The sequence below is a fragment of the Camelus bactrianus genome, chromosome 33 (genome assembly GCF_048773025.1).
Source record: "Camelus bactrianus isolate YW-2024 breed Bactrian camel chromosome 33, ASM4877302v1, whole genome shotgun sequence".
NCBI classification, from domain to species: domain Eukaryota; kingdom Metazoa; phylum Chordata; class Mammalia; order Artiodactyla; family Camelidae; genus Camelus; species Camelus bactrianus.
Window position 1 is genome coordinate 17179657 of NC_133571.1, and position 16208 is coordinate 17195864.

The 16208-nt window shown below is 48.8% G+C and overlaps 1 protein-coding gene across 1 annotated transcript in view; it reads right to left on the reverse strand.

Moving 5' to 3' along the window:
• Positions 1–8856, reverse strand: part of CLMP (CXADR like cell adhesion molecule) — a 77819-nt gene extending 68963 nt beyond the window's left edge. Inside the window, exons 1-2 of the mRNA XM_074356981.1 lie at positions 8827–8856; positions 7920–8235 (exon numbers count right to left, since the gene is read on the reverse strand). Of these exons, the coding sequence (XP_074213082.1) occupies positions 7920–8235; positions 8827–8841 (331 nt within the window). The 5' untranslated portion in view covers positions 8842–8856. The remainder of the gene's footprint in view (positions 1–7919; positions 8236–8826) is intronic.
• Positions 8857–16208: the final 7352 nt, after the last annotated feature.

The following is a 16208-nucleotide window of genomic DNA, read 5'->3' on the forward strand; positions in this document are numbered from 1 at the left end:
CCACCCCCCAACCTTCCCAACAAGAAGAAAAGGAGCAAGGCTGTGTCAGGGGCAGAGTCTGTTCAATACCATGGATTTCTTCTGGAACAAAAAAATTCCTTCTTGGCTTGATCCTATTCGCCTTCCGTGTGGACAAATACTATTAGAACCGCAGATGAACAGACCCCTGTTCTTAATTAAGAGATCCAAATTCACTGGGATGTTTTTCTTTCCTTTCTTTTACATCCCGTGAGGGATGAAGAAATAGAGGGAGCTATGTAACTGGCAGGTTGTGATGAAAAATGACCTATAACTTTCAATAGGTAAGGCCATCGGGAGAGTCAGTCCCTCCAGGAAGCACTAGACTGAATGCCCCGCTGAATCTGTCCTTTCTAATGATGGAGGGTCAGCCATCAGCCCACCAGCCCCACTAATGTGCAGGCGCTGCGAGCAACAGGGAAGCATCAGCCACGGCCCCGAAGACCCACAGGGGAAGAAACACGCTGTCTCTATACAATAGCACAGGACTGAGCTGCTTCTTCCTGGGGACTCCTAGAAACCTTGGTACTTTCCTAGAAGACAGTGCCTACATCTATCTGTAATTCCTTGTTTACGACTGTGTCGCCCCTCTGGGCTGAGTTCTCAGATGGCAGAAACGGTAGAAACGGTGTTTTGTGTCCCTGGAGTCTCAGAGCCTACCTAGTTCGGGGCCTGAAATACAGCCTCCCTCCTCTACTTGTTTTGTGAGTGAGGGTGTGTGGATGAAGTCGAAGATGGATGTTATGGTCCACACAGGCGTGCTGCAGGAAGCTCCTCCGACAAGTAGAACAAGCTCATAGAGGCTGCTCTGTAAACACCGAGAGGGCTGGGCATTGAGCTCTGGCATCCTATGCTGTTGTTATTTCTATGCCTTCTTCTCCCTCCTGCTCCCCTTTTGTCTCCTCTGTCACCTTCTGTGACATAAGCTCTCCCCATCCCCTTGCCACTAGCTTCAGATAAACCTCCCATGTTCCACACCAGCACTGGAGGATGGAGGACCACGGCCGGTTTTCCTCTCTGAGCGTGGCCACAGAGGAAGCACTCTCTCCCCAGCTTTCTGCTGAACAAAGCAGCCCACAGTCTCATCACCACCGGACTCTGGCTGAGGCTCCACACACCGTGGTCCAACTACTGCCACTCACAAAACAGAAGTCATTTGATTTCAGCGTTCTTCCCCATTCTGGTCAATAGGGTACCAAACTTACTTTCCCAGAATCTAGACAGTGAGGAAGCTCAGATAACCAGAATTTTTTTTGGGGGGGGGGTTAGTCTGCACTATTCTCTGCGGAGGGGAAGCAAAGCAGTCAAAACTGTTTAAAAGAGGAATTTAGCAAGAAAAAGCAACATATAGGGTAAGTCATAGCCAATCATACACCTCACCACCCACAGCCTCAGGTCTGGGTGCTAGTAAGGCGATCCTGAGTCTGACCCCAAAGCACGGCGAGGTCTCCACAACAGTAACCCTGAGAACCACACGAAACTTCTAATTAAGTAGATGGAACTAATAATCCATGCACGACGTAAGGTAGTAATTCTGGGTTACAAACAAGAGACATTAACCCAAACAAACCATTTCCTAACCATTTGAATGGAGTGGGCGGGGGAGGGGTGGGTGATAAATGTTCTAACTGAATTTTCCACTGTGGGATTTCTTTTGGCATCTTGTAAATGAAGCCTTGCTTCAGCCTGAGACCCTCTCTTCTTGGTAACACAGAAGCCTTGATTTCAGGATAACTATTTGCCTCCTGATAACTGGAAAGCAATTCCAAAATGCTGGGTTGGTGTCCTGGCTCAGCTGTTAACTAAGAAGGTAATCTTGAGAAACTCCCTTTATTTCTCTAGGCCTCAGTTTATTTATCTGTAAAATGGCGTAATAATGGCATGTACTCTCGAGTGATTTGAAGATAAGCTATGTTAGTATTTTGTAACCTATGAAACCATGTACAAATGTTAGAAGTAAATTCTACTGTCATCATCATCCTAGCCACATAGTCCTCTCACAGGTGCTACAGGTGAGCTAAAAATATGCAGTTCGCATTTCAAAACCCAACCACAAGTTCAAACTCATGCAAGGAAGCCATTGAGTCACACACATACTGGGTGCACTTTATTGTATGTGAATTATGCCTTAATCTTAAAAACTGAAGAAAATACTTAATGCTTACAAATAGTTTCATACAATAGACTCCCTACTCAGAAGTCTACCCTGGGTGTCCATGCTTGGGATTGTTTTGTGGGTAACTCTGTCTAGGATGAGGTCCTTTTGGTGAGTATTTCAGAGGTCTCTGGCCAGCCACCCTGACCCTGGATGATGCTGCCTGGCCAGCAGAGCCTCAGTGCAGACCCAGGATAGAGTCCTGACTGCTCTCTTCGCCTTAAGCAGTCAGCCCTTCTGGATTCATAATCATGTGCTACCAGTTGCCATGGGTGGACAGTGCCTGAAAAAAATCAGATAAACATGGCGACACCCATGTGTTCTGATCACAACCACATCTAGGCCAGGCAGCAAATTCTCAGTTGTATAAAACCAGAGAACGTTAGTGATATAAGGAAACACAGAGATAACCCAAGTCTAATAAGCTCATTTACAGAAGAAACTGAGGCTCTGAGTGTATGTCTTGCCCAGAAGAACCCAGTAAAATTATGAAGGAGTTAGAGCTATTGATTTCCCATTTTATTCCTTATAGGCACACCTACAGCTTTAGGAATCTGAGTAAAATCCCTTTTTCCCAAATACATCAAGACATTATACAAGATACTACAGAATTTCCCAGGAATTCTAGTTATGATGGCTAAATTGAAATGTTGCAACATCTGCCCTATTTTCAGGCAATTTCTCAACATAAAAGCCAATTATTCAGCATTTAGCTCATTTAACTGAAGCATCTGAAGAGCAACTGTGATCTTGGAGCTTAACTACATGACCTGAAAAGGAGGGAGAGAGATTTTTCTATTTTGAGACTGTGTGATAGGACAGATTATGAAATTAAGAGGTCTAGTCTTGGCCCTTCTACTAAGCTACTTGTTTAACTTTAGCCAAATCTCTGTGAACTTTGGTTCTTTCTTCATCATAGAAGAAGGGATAGGTTTAGATCAAGGATTTAGTTGAGTTCCAAGGAACAGTATCAGGAGGTCAATGAATCCCTAGAAGTTAGAGGAAAATTTGATGTGTATGTGTCTTTTAAGAATTGGATTCAGGGTTTTCAACAGATTCTCAGAGAGGTCTGGGATTTAAAATTTTAAGGACTACTGATTTAGATACTGTCTTAGCTTTTCCCCATGTCTGACAGTCTTTGACTCTACCTTTTAAAAATGTCTGTCTCTGGACATAGAAAACAAACTATGGTTACAGAAGGGGAAAGGGCAGGGGTGGGATAAATTAGGAGTTTGGGATTAACAGGTACACATTACTATACATAAAATAGATAGACAACAAGGACCTATTGAATAGCACATATTCACTTCTATATTCAACTATATTCAACTTCTTGTAATAATATATAATGAAAAAGAATCTGAAAAAAAGTATGTATGTATAACTGAATTGCTTTGCTGTACACCTGAAACTAACACTGTAAATCAACTACACTTCAATAAAAAAATTAAAAAATTAAAAATTAGAAAGTCTGTCTAGTTCATCATCATTAGGCACGTTCATGAAATATACTCACATGTATAATGCCCAGCTGAGCACAAGGCAAAAACAGGATAAGACAAGATCTCAGCCTACCAGGAATGTATTTTTATTATGACCATCATCACTAACGTGGGAAGATGAGGGAAGGACGTGAAATCCTACTGAGACCTGTCATTAAACCACAGGCCAATGGACTACGTATTGAAGCCTTCCTCAAACTCATTTTCTGGGAAACAAAAATCCTGGCAAAAATTTCAATCCTGGCAAAAATTTCAATGAAGAAGTCTATTATTAATATGGTACTAACACTCTCGCTGTAACAAGGTAAGTTTGTTTAACAAATGTATTACCTGGTTCCTGTCCGTGTGATGTTCTATGTATAATTTAAAAAAAAAAAAGTACTGTTTGTATTTGCAGTAATGGACAAAGAAACACAAAAGTAAACTGAGTTAAAATTGGGTGATTCACAATTGTGTTGTCTTACAGTCAAAGAGTAGTAACACTCCAGATCGTTCACCTTTCTTGACCTTAAATGTTTCAAAAATCCAATTATCTTAATAGTTCACAAGCTTTTATTTTATGCAAGGTTCTGAAAGTGGTACACCAATGAATGAGGCATGGAGCTAACACTTGAACTGGGGTGTTAGATAAGCATTTGAATCACTAAAATACAAGGTAGCGTGATAGAAAGGCTATTGCAATTCAAAGGAAGGAAAGAAAGTCCGTTCCATCAGTGAGATCGTGGACGGGCATATGAAGGAAGTGGTATTCGAGGTGAAACTTGGAGGATGAACAGGATTTTGATCAGAAGGGGTGGAGAGTCATGCAGCATGTTTAGAGTACAGGAAGTAATCCAGGTCTCCTGGACAATCATCTAGGCGCAGGGAAAAGGGGGACTGTGAGTGACATGGTGTAAAATCTTTAATATGAGAATGAAGTGCTTGTACTTGACATTGTAAGTAATGGAGACTACTAAAGGTTTATGGAAGAACAGACTAAGACCCTGGAATTAGAGAAATTTTGTATTCAAGATTCCTCCACCCCCATTTTCCAGACAAGGGAGTCAAAACCAGAACATAGAGAGCTCACCAGATTCCTAATCCAAATTCTTTGCATCACCCAAGCTGTTTCACTAGGTTACTCGGGTGGCAGTAGTGGTACGCAGCATGGCGAGGAAAGAGCTCGGGCAGGAGACCACCCGGCAGCTGACACAGCAATCCAGGAAGAAGCTCAGGTGGGATAATGAGGACCTGAGCATCTAGGGAGGGGGGAGGGGTGGTGGTCAGAGGAGGGGCTGGGGGAGCCCACGAGGTCCCCTTCCTTTCTCCTCCCTCTGTAGAACTCAGAGCATTCCTTCTTCATTCACGTCAGAGAGGCGGGACATTTGATTTCACCCTCACTGGTGGGTCCAGAAAGCAAGGAGTCAACTGGTCCATCATTGTTCAGACTATGAACTCTTAGCCCTCCCAACTCCCCTTCACTACTGTGCTTTCTCTAGAAAAAAAGAGGCCAGAGATCATGCCAGCAGTGCTCGGAAGCAGCCCTGGAACTGCTGCTTTCAGGGAGCAGGCAGGAGATGATTTTAGGATTTAGGCGACTCTAAGGGCTTTCTTTCTGGCTTTGCTAAAGAATGTCCAGGTATCCCATGGCTTAAAACCACTCGCAAATAAGGCTAATCCAGCTCACAGGGGCTGCTGACCCATGCAGGGAGGTCAGTTCCTTCAGCGTTTCTCCCCTCAGATGCTGGCCTCTGGCTCACCAGCCTCATCTCGGGTCTCCTACCCTGTCCCTCATCCTGATCCTGCTGCTCATCTCCTCTGTGACTTCTTCCTTGAACAGTGTATTCAATTGATAGCTGGGATATCATGAGTCTGACAAAGTCATCAGTGTGGCAGAAGCTTAACAGTAGGTGTGAAGGATGAACACCCAATTTTGCAGAATTCTAAGTCAGTGAGTGGTCCCCTTTTTCTACTCTACGTGTCCTCTGGTTTGTAACAATTTTATGAAGACCGAACCCCCACAACCCCCCTCTCCCCCCAAAATCATGAGAGACAGCTTCTACGAGAAAGACAGAGCATCAACGCCACAGATTGTTTTCTCACCAGAGGAATGATTACACATAGCAGGCACTCAATCAGGAAGGGCCAAGGAATCAGGGACATCTTTTGATCCTTATTTTGGTCAGTTCCTCCTTTTCATGGACTAAGAGGTTGACCATCATCAAGGCCAGCTGATCTCAACTGACCACGTGGACCAAAGTCACTGTTCACTTTCCACCAGATACTGTGCCAGAATGGGGCTGGTATAGAGCAGGTGCTCAAATACTCAGTTTTGTGTCCCTTCCCCAGGCCCCTTCCTCAGGGCAGGATCACACTGACATGGATTTCACTGCAGAGAACATCGGTAAGAGTCCTGCAGTGCCAGAAGGCTGTATACATGGCGGATTAGTGAGCAATGTCTGGACGCAAACAACCTACATTCCAATCCCATCTCTGCTAATTATGAGCATCTGGCTTTGAGCGAGTTACCCGACCTCTTTACACCTTGACTTCTTCATCTGTAAAATGGGGATAATAATATTAGGTGGCCAATAGCATTGTAGTAAATAAACGAGTTAACAAGACAGCCCACGTAACACACTCAGCCTGATAAGTACTTAATGAGTTCCAGCTGTTTTTAATAAGGCTGCTCTGACGTTTGAGTCCTGACATCTGGTGATTGGTAGCTTAGGGGCAGGGGCCAGTATAGGTGAGGAAGGTGCCGCCCAGATATGCCCGCTGTACTCAGGAGCAGTACTGCAATACTTGGCTGGTATTTAAAAGAGCTTAGACAATAGTGGCTCCTCACCTGTCCTACTTGAGCAAGAGTTTAGGCTAATCCACCTCTTTTATTTCTCTAACCTGGGTGATGGGTTATTATTGGCCAGAGGCTGGCCCAGGCAGGCACACATATGGCCCAGTTGGTTTGAGAGGTTTCAAAGTGAGACAGAGTTCTAGAGATCTATATCTTAGCACCTCTTCACTTCTGTTTGGGGGTTTTCTACCCATCAGCCCCCCATCACACTCCAGGTGTTTTAGGCTGTCAGAGATAGAAGAGACTTAGGAACCATATGGTTTGCTAGTTTTGGAGCTAAGGAAACCGAAGGCCTGGGTGGTGGGTAAGCCATCCAAGGTCACCCAGCTAGTCAGTTCAAAACCAGGATTAGTTCTCCACTGGCCTGGTCTCCAGGGCAGCATTCACTCTGCCATGCCCTCTGGCTCTTTGGTTCTCTGAACTTGGGCTCACATTTGGTCCTGGCCCCAGGTGTAGCCGTTTTCCTGGTGCCTAGCATGACTTCTCATTCCCCCGCCCCCGACCCCCCGCTAGTATCCCCCGCCCTGGCATCTCCTGTTGGAGCTGTCTCCCTCCTGCCAGCTCCTGGCTTCACACATCCTTGATGCGCACTGTCCTGCCCTGTCCTGTAAACCTGCCTGCCTCCAACCCTGAGGGAGTCTGTGCCTTAGGGCCTGGGAGGCCTCAGGAGTCCTGGCTGGGTGACACCCAGAAGGGACACACGCAACACTTCTCTCTGCCCCAGAACCTGTTTCCCTCTGTTCTGCTCCTCTGCTCAGGTCTTCTCCGTCTTCACACTCCTCACTCAGTCCCCCTCAGTCTGGCTGCTCGGCCTCACATCCCCCTCTTTTCTCTTTCCCTCCAGCCCTTCCCTTTCCCCTCTTCTTCCCTCGCAGGCTGGCTTCTCCTCTGCACCTTCCTGCTTCTCCCGGTGCTCTGCCCTTTCCCCTCTCCTGCTCCCGCCCTCCTCCCTCCTCCCGCTGCTTACCCTCCAACACATCTGTTTCTAATCTGGGCCCTCCAGGCGTCTGAAACAAAAAAGCTCCCCCCACCAAACCTCAGGAACCTGGCACGAAAATTCCTGAATAAACCTTCTCTCCCTCAAGTCTCCAGTTTGCCCAGATCCTCCTGAAACTAAACACCACCCCAGAAAGGGCCCTCCACACCCAGCGGTTCTCGGCCAACTCGACCAGGAAACACCCCCACCCCCAAGCCTGCTCCGGGGCCCAGATGTGTGAAACGTTTTCGATGGCCGACTGGGCGGCCCTCGGCTGCCAGATGTGCTCCTCGGCGGTCCGGAGGCAGGGACCGAGGAGTCCGGCTCACTCCGGGGGCCCGTGGAGACAACGGTTCGGAGCCCCAGGCGAGCCCCGGGCGCGGGACAGTGTGAACCCCGGGCCCTCCGCCCTCCCGCCCTCCCCTTGGCGCTCACCTAGTCCGAGCAGGACGAGGAGGGTCATCCCGATCCCGGGGCGCGGGCCCCTCCCGCTCAGCCGCTGCCTGGCTCCGGGACAGCCGGGCGCAGCCGAGGGCCCCTGGGCGAGGTGGGCGCGGCGTCTCGGGGTGCGCGCGGGGCGGCTGCAGCCATGTGCGGGCGCGGGAGCGGCCCCGCGCCCCGAGCCCCGCCTGGGGTCCCTGCGTCCCCTGCCCCGCGCCCCACCGGCTCGCGCCCGGACAGGAGCGGAGACCCGGGTCGGCGAGGAAAAGGCGAGGCGAAAAGACGCTACCGCTTCGTGGAACACTTTTCCCTGTTTGGAAAGAAAAAGGAGTGAAGAAAGAGAGAGGAAAAAAAAAAATAGAGTGAGCTGGAACCACATGGTTGCCTCCCACCGGCAGCCCCTCCCTCCGTCCCTCGCCCGCTCGCTCGCTCCCTCCCTCCCTGCGCTCCGGGCGCGCGGGGCGCCGGTCGGGGAGCGGCGGGGGTCGGGCCCGCGGGAGGGAGGCGGAGGGGAGGCGGCCGCGCGGGGGCTGGGGGTCGTGCTCGGCGCAGGGTGGGGGATCGATTCAGTAGGGCAGAACCGGTGACACCCGAGCCACCAGCGAGGATGAGGCCTTGTCAGTCTCCTCGGTCTCCGTCCTCACTTCGTCCTTCTCTGCCCTAGCATCTTTTTCTCGCTCACACACACACTGCTTCCGTTTCGCACAAATCAACGATTTCTCCCTCTTCCATCTCCTCTCTCCATTTCTTTCACATTCGCGTTATTCCTTACTCCTTTTCTCCTCTCTTCCGCCCTCCCTGCCTGGTTGTGTCTGGATGAAACTCCGAACCGACCCTGCGGACAATCCATCCTGGAAGTGACAGGACCGTCAAGCAGCAGGTCTGGTCGGGGCGCTCCTACCTGTTTTGGCACCATGGCCTTTCCCTCGGCTTTTCGCCCTAGTTTTTTCTCTCTCCACGGTAACCACAGCCTCCCACCCTCGGATCCAGCAGAGCTAAGCGAGCCACAGTCCTGGGGAAGCGTGGTCCAGAGCTCGGGGGAAAGGGGTTCGTTAGGAAGCCCTGGAGCAAATCACACTGCACGTAGCCCTGGCCAAAATATGCACCAGCCCTTTCAGAAAAGAAGGCAGAAGGCATGGAACTCCCTCTATGCGAGGGCTGGCGCTCTCTGGGCGCCAGGGACCCCGACAAGGAGGTCCGTGGGGGTCCGCTCGCGCGCTCCCGGGTCGGCCTCTGGGGCTCTGCCCACCAGGACGCTGCAGCTCAGCGGGCGGCGGGACTAGAGAAGGAAAGGGCAGTGACGGCTTCGTTCAGGTCTCAGTTGTCCTGGGGCTCTGAGAAAGGCTGGACCTGCAATCGCTGCGCCCTAGCCTCTGGATGTCCCTGGAGCAGTGGCTGCTCTTTGGCCCCACGGAGGCACAAGGAACCGCCCAGCTCGACCTCATCCGTGCATTCGTGGGGTGCTGGAGCCAGCCTCCAGCAGCGGGGGGCTTCCCTGAGCTAGAGAGATTAACCCTTCCCGGCCTGGCAGGCTGCTCAGTAACTCTTTAACCCGGTTTTTTCCAGTCCTCTCTCCAGGAGCCTTAGATGCCAGGAGCGGTATGGTCCTCTCTAATCAGCTAGTTCTTTCCACTGGTAATGAAACCACCCGCATAGCATAGATGAGGAAAGCAGAGGCCTGGAGAGGTCACAGGACTCTCACCAGGTCACCTTGCAGGGATGGCAAAAGCAAGGGCTGTTCTTGGGGCTTTGGGATCAGCTGTTTGAGTTGCTTTGGTTGAATTCTAGCATTTTCCCCCTCTCCTTTCCCCACCTTCTTCAGTAACTATTATGCACCTGCTTATTTAGGTGTGGAGGACACAAAGCAACAGAACTTGGTTATTGATATTTTTTAAACATTTGGAATTGGCATCAACTATGGACCAAGAATCATATTATTTAATATTTATCTTTTTATTAATTCTTATGATAATGCTAAGGGATAGGCAATTTTTATTCCATTTTAAAGACGAGAAAACTATAACCTAGAGAGGTTAAATGTCTTGCCCCAGATCACAAAATATTAAAACTCTTCTATTCCAATATTAAAATTCTAATATATTGTTTTTCTATTAAAAACATTTTAAAGCCTTTTGTTTTCCATTTTATACTTTTTGTCTAATAGGAAAATAGGAATATTCATAACTATAATTCATATATGAACGTATTGAAACAAATGTTAATTTTCCTAAAGGCTGAGGAAGGTAGGAGGGAAACTATATAGAGAAAGTGGCCTTTTTGTCATTACTATCTAGAAATTTTATTTAATATTTTGATATATTTTCAGACTTATAGAAAAGTTGCAAAAATAGTACAAAGAATCCTTGGATACGCTTCACCCAGATTTCTACTTTTTATATCTTTCTAAAGGAAATAGTTTTGCAAAAGTTTTAAAGCCCCATCTCTACTCCTCCACCACTGGTGGCCTTTCTCAAGAACCTGGTAACACCAGGTATTGCGTGAGAGCTGATGTGCACATGAGGACAGATGTGTGTGGGTGTGGACAGATGTGCACGTAAACCTACATTCACCAGCTGAAGATAACCAGACGCCCTCAGCTCCATGTTGTTAGTCAGTCACTAGTACAGGAAATGCTTATTTCTTATGATTTTGGCTGAGACTGAGTCATAAACACTCGGGTTTCCCAGATTCAAAGTCTTATAGCCAGTATACATTTGGCGTATACTCTTTGGGGAAAATGCTTGGGCCTCTGTCCCTGACTGTCCCTGAGTCCAAAGACTCTTTTCTGTTGCTAAGCATCTGTGAGCCAGAAGAGCTTTGTAATTCAGAAACGCATTGCCTACCTACTGTGTCCCACGTGACTGGCTGCGGGCCATGGGGATCCAAAGAGGTATGTGGCAGTCCTTACCCTAAATGGACCTCTTGGTCCAGTGAGAGAAGAAACATCAATATGTGAAACGTTTCCACAACAAACACGAAAGTTATGTAGTTAAGTGCCAGAATAAATTATCCTGACAATAAGAAACACTGGGAATTCCAAGAAAGGAGGGAGCCCTGTAGGCTGGGGTGGTTGCGAAGGTTCCTTGGGAGAGCAATTGTTGAGCCAGGCCTTGAAGGGTGGAGAGAATTTCATTAGGTGAGGGGATGTGGGGAGGACCACTGGTGGGGGTAGGGGGCACTCTGGACAAAGACACAGAATTTAGGGAGAGCTGCGGTGTATTCAGGGGGCATCGAATGAGTGAAATCCATGAAATGAAAAATTGATATTGGCACAAAATGCCTTGGAACAGTTAGCCTGCAGCAAGATTGTGAGGAGTCCTGAATGCGAGGCAAAGGATTCTGGAATTTGTTCTGCACTTTCTCCAGACTCGCTAAAAAAAATGTAAGCAAAAAGGACCTTGATGAGAACCATATTTTAGGAGATATAAATTGGCAGCTCTGCCCAGAGGTGACCCCACAGGCTGGCCAAGGGTGGAGAGCTTTAGTACCCTTACGTATCTGTCACGCTCCCCAACCCACGCTTCAAAATAAACAATGGACATTTTCTGAACACTTTGTAAAGGGATGTGCACACGCAGCTTCTGGACAAGTCCCTATTCTCCCCGACTCTGTGCAGAGCCAAAGAGAGCCACTCTAACCTTCTCAGGAATTCTAGAGCCACCATGGGGGGTGCATGAAGCATCAGAAGAAAAACTAAAAGCAGAGGGACTGGTTAGAACCTCTTGCATTAAATGGGGAGATGAAGTGAGGGTGGTAGAACAAACATAGAAGGTGCTTGGGAGAAAGATGAGACACGTTAAATATCCAATGGTCACTGTGGGTGGGAGGGGAGTGGAAGACAAGAGGCACCAAAGATAAGTATGTCATCTAATATGTCGTTCTATACGCTGAGATTAATGCTAGTTACAGACTTTCTAGTACATCCCAGGGATTGTAAGTGTCATCGGCAAGCCTCACAACACCACATTACAATGAGGAAACAAATGTTCAGACAGAAATACATTGCCTATCATTCCACGGTTAGTAAATGATCGAGCCAGAATTTAAAGTTAGAAGGTGGAAAACCCTCATACCTCACTGTCCTTTGAGGGTAATACTCACAAACTAGGAAGTCAAATTAAGTTAACTTGTCAGGAAGGGAAATATCCATTTAATTCGAGACACAGTACCTTGGAGAGGATGACAAACCACATCCATCCATCTTCATCCATCCATCCATCCACCTTTCCAATTTTAATTTGAATCAACAATTCAGTAAATCTTTGTTAGATACTGACTATGTGCCAAGCATTGGGAAATGAATGGTGAAGAAAGCAGAAGTTGTCCTTGCTCTCCAGAAGTGGCTGGTGGGTCAAGGAAGATGGACAACAAACAAGCGATCACAAGGCACAGTGAGAAATACTCTGAAGGGGAAAGTGCGGAGCGCTCTGGAGCTGACGGCAGGACCCTGTACCCAGCGTGGGTCAAGGAAGCCGCCCTGAGCAGGAGGGGAAGGAGATCTGTGCTGCTGTCTCATCCCACAGGACACCTGGGAGCCATGGACCATCTTTTCATCCCTTTGAGTTCCAGTCTCCAAATGTGGCCGTTCTCTCAGAGGAAGACATGTGCTCCCGAGGGCACCTGGGAGCAGGTAGCTGCGGTTTGATGGAAGGAGCTGGGGTCTGCAACGATTTGGGTTCTTAGTAGCTTTGAATAGGCCACTTGACTTCACAGAGCCTTTTTCTCTTTTCCTGACGCTGTTATGAAAAAGAAATGAGATGATGACGAAGGTGACCAGCACAGTGTCTGACACATGGGAGACTCAGTCAATATTTGTTCCAACTGAAACTTAAGTCGAGTTCATAGGATTCCATTCCCTGCAGTGAAGAAGAGCCAACTTCTGTCTCACTTCCTTTTTCTATTAAAAAAGCTATCTTTACATAATCTTTCCTGTCCCGCAAGGACACTTCTTGCTTTGGCTGTATCAGTGCGGAGTCTCTTTATGGCTGGACAGTAAGAGGCCTCAGCTGGCTGTCGCATCTTGACCAGGCACCTCACTGAGGCTGCGTCTGAGGAGCCCTGCGTGCTAATGGAGGCTCAGGAATGCCGAGTTCTCACCGAGGAAGAGGGAGCAGCTGTTCTCTCCTAGCTGGCCTGGGAGCGGAGGCAAAGGGGAGAAGGCGGGCTCTGCTCCATCCCACACCCCCAGAGGACAGTCCCAAGCTTTGATCTGTGTGGTCAAGGAGGAGGCAGGGATGTTGTGGAGCTCGGGTTTCCGGTAGGACGTTTGTTAGTGAAGAAATGACCTCTGCCTCCACCTGCCTGCTAGGACCCAGGACACATAGGTCTGTCCTTCGACCCCAGTGGGGTTTTCAGGCGCAGGTGGGAGAGTCAAGAGGCAAGATGACAAACAGAGAAGGTTTATATAGTGGCTAAGCCTGAGGCTTTACAGTCAGATTCTTTGTTCTACAGGCCACCTCCTTCCCTGGGGCCAGCTACATCTGGGGTCTCCCAGCTCTTCCCTGTATCCCGCTTCCAATTCCTGCTAAAATGACACCCTCAGAGGTGCAGTTCAGGCTTTGGAGGAAGACAGACAGATTTTGAATTCCTGCTGCTCTCCTTACTGTGTCTAACCAGGGCAAGTGCCTTAACCTCCCTTGGCCTCCATCTCTTCGTCCAGAAGAGTTCTCAGATGGTTGTTGAGATGATTCTGTAAGACTAGGCAGAGAAAGCAGCGAGCACAGGGCAACCTGGTGCTCAGCACATCTCAGCTCCCGTCTGTTTCCCCTTAATTAATGCAACGATACATGCGCCCCCAGGATACCTTGTAACCAGGTTTGCAGGGCTGCTTCCACCTCTCAAAGAAGGGGGAGAGAGCATCTCCTTCTAAGGGAGAACCGAAGTCTAGGCACTTCCTTAGAAACACACCGCAAAAGGAGTAGTGAGAGTGTTCCTGTGCTCTCCCCTTTCCTCATGTCATTCCCCATCTCTAAACTGAGATGAAAATCAAAAGGTTCTCCTTTAGTTAATAATACTCGGAATCTCCCATAAGACAAGCTGTCCTTGTCCCACAAGACAAGCCATACGAGAGGGGTAAGATGAAGCAGTACCTTTCAGATCACTGGATGGAATGGACTACTGGGACATCTGTTCCTGAAAAGAACTCAAGCTCAGAGAGGAGCAGTGACTTTCCTAAAACCACACAGCCAGTTAGTGGCACAGAAGTGACAAGAGCCCTAGTCTGATGCCTAGTTCAGCGCTCTGGCCACTGTCTCCCGCGGGCCTGTTCTGATCACCAGGCAGGTGAGCAGACCCATGCCTGGCTTCATTCTGCAGCCAGACAGAGACAGAGGTGATCCTCCCGAGACTCCAGCAGTATGTTTGACTCTGTCACATAGAATCACATGGCCAACCTAGAAGACAGAAACGGTTCCTGTCTTCCCAGCTGGCACACGCTCCCCTGTGCTTTCATTCATTCGGGCCTGCAGGAAGTGCTCCAGCCTGTGAGCCTGCACTGGTCCCACCTCTGTGCAGCTGCCGTCTCCGCTATCAAGCCGGATGGGCCTATAGAGTTCCTTTTGGCCGAACTTCCTTGCTTTGTCAACTAAGACCCAGTCGGGGATGTGCTATCTCAGGGTCACACTCAAGTCAGAGGCAGAGCCAAGCTTGAGACCAGCTGCCGAGAGACTGGCCTGTTCTCTTTCCAGCAGTGAGGACGATGATCATACAGAGTGGCTCTGCCTCTTCCTAAAAGGCCAGGAATGAGACCAGGGAACTCCACGTCTGCTGGCAGAAACAGGTGTGACACGGCCCCCCGGGGAAGAGCTGAGATTTTTCTCCTAGTGATGGATGAGACGGCTGAAGCCATGGAATAAAACAGAGGACCACATATCCAAAGCCTGAATGTGCCACTCGTGTCCAGCAGGGAAATGGTATTTTTGTGGGCTGAGCTGCTGGGAGCATCGGCAGCTGTTTGCAGCTGCTCAGTGAGACGATGTCTGTGGTGGCTGGGCTTAGGGGCCGGCACAGGGCAAGAACACCTCCCACCTCCCACCTCCCCACCCACGACACACACACCAATGTGTGACACCAACTCGGGCCACTGGCTTGTGTTGTCTCGCATCTGCCCTGACTGTACTGTTCCCCACGGGCGGGGCAGGGTATAGGACAGCTGGGCCCTGAAACCACCATCTGCGAGCAGCAGGGAGTGGTGGACGGAGCATGAAGTGTGACATCAGGAGACCAGGACTGAGCCCTTCCTGGCACTGTCACTCATGAATTATCGCGAACAAGTTATTTAACTGCTCTGAGTCTCAGTTTTTTGTCTGAAGAAAAAAGGGATGCAAGATCACTGTAAATTTTTAAGTGGTTTATGAATGTGAGGTAAGTATTGTAAGGAGTGCAAATTGTAGGAAGGGGCCTGACCTAATTTGAGTTGGTCGTTCTTCTCTGGTTCCCGTTTCTCGGCTGGAGTAGAGAACCCATGAGACCAGGACTGTTTACTGTGTTCCCACCATAGATGCAGCACAGCCTGCGGGAGAAACAGAACCGGGGCCTGGGACCCTCTGCTCTGACTTCCCTGAGGACATGCTGCGCACAACGGCAGGGCTGGCAGACCCTGTTCACTGGCTCGCCAGCCCCCTTCCCTACAAGCCTCCACCACAGAAGCTGAAAAATCAAAACACCTTCCCAGACTCCCTTGCCCCAGGGAAGGCCATGTGACAGTTCCAGCCAATGAGTCAGGCAGAAGAAAAGTTTGCTGGGGAGCTTTTAGTAAACATTCGTTTATACTACGTGCAAGCCAGAACTGGATTTTCCCTCCAAGGGGCATCCGGTTTAAAGGGGGAATATATAATATACTCTTAAATAACCATAAACCTAAGAAAGCACAGCTATCAGCCTAAGAAAGCACAGCTATCAGCCTAAGAAAGGCATAGGTGAAATGCTATTGAATTTAAAATATGTCCTCCTAATACAGTGACCAGGGACTGCTTCACGGAGAAAGTGGCATTTGAGATGGGTAGGGCTTGAACACCCAACGGTGGGAAATTCAGACAGTTTCCAGTCCCAGTCTCACCAGCCCTGAGCTTCCCCACAGTCCTGAACCAAGTTGTAGGGAATCCAACAGTTCTTGCCAGGTGAGGCAATTACAACTCTGGACAGGATTAGATATAATTACATCTTGTACTCACAGAGCATTTTCTTCAAAGTCCTTTAAAGACATGATACAACTCAGCCCTTTGAAGTGGGCAGGGCTGGATAAGAAGTAAAGAAGGATGCTCATAGACATGAAGTGACATCCTA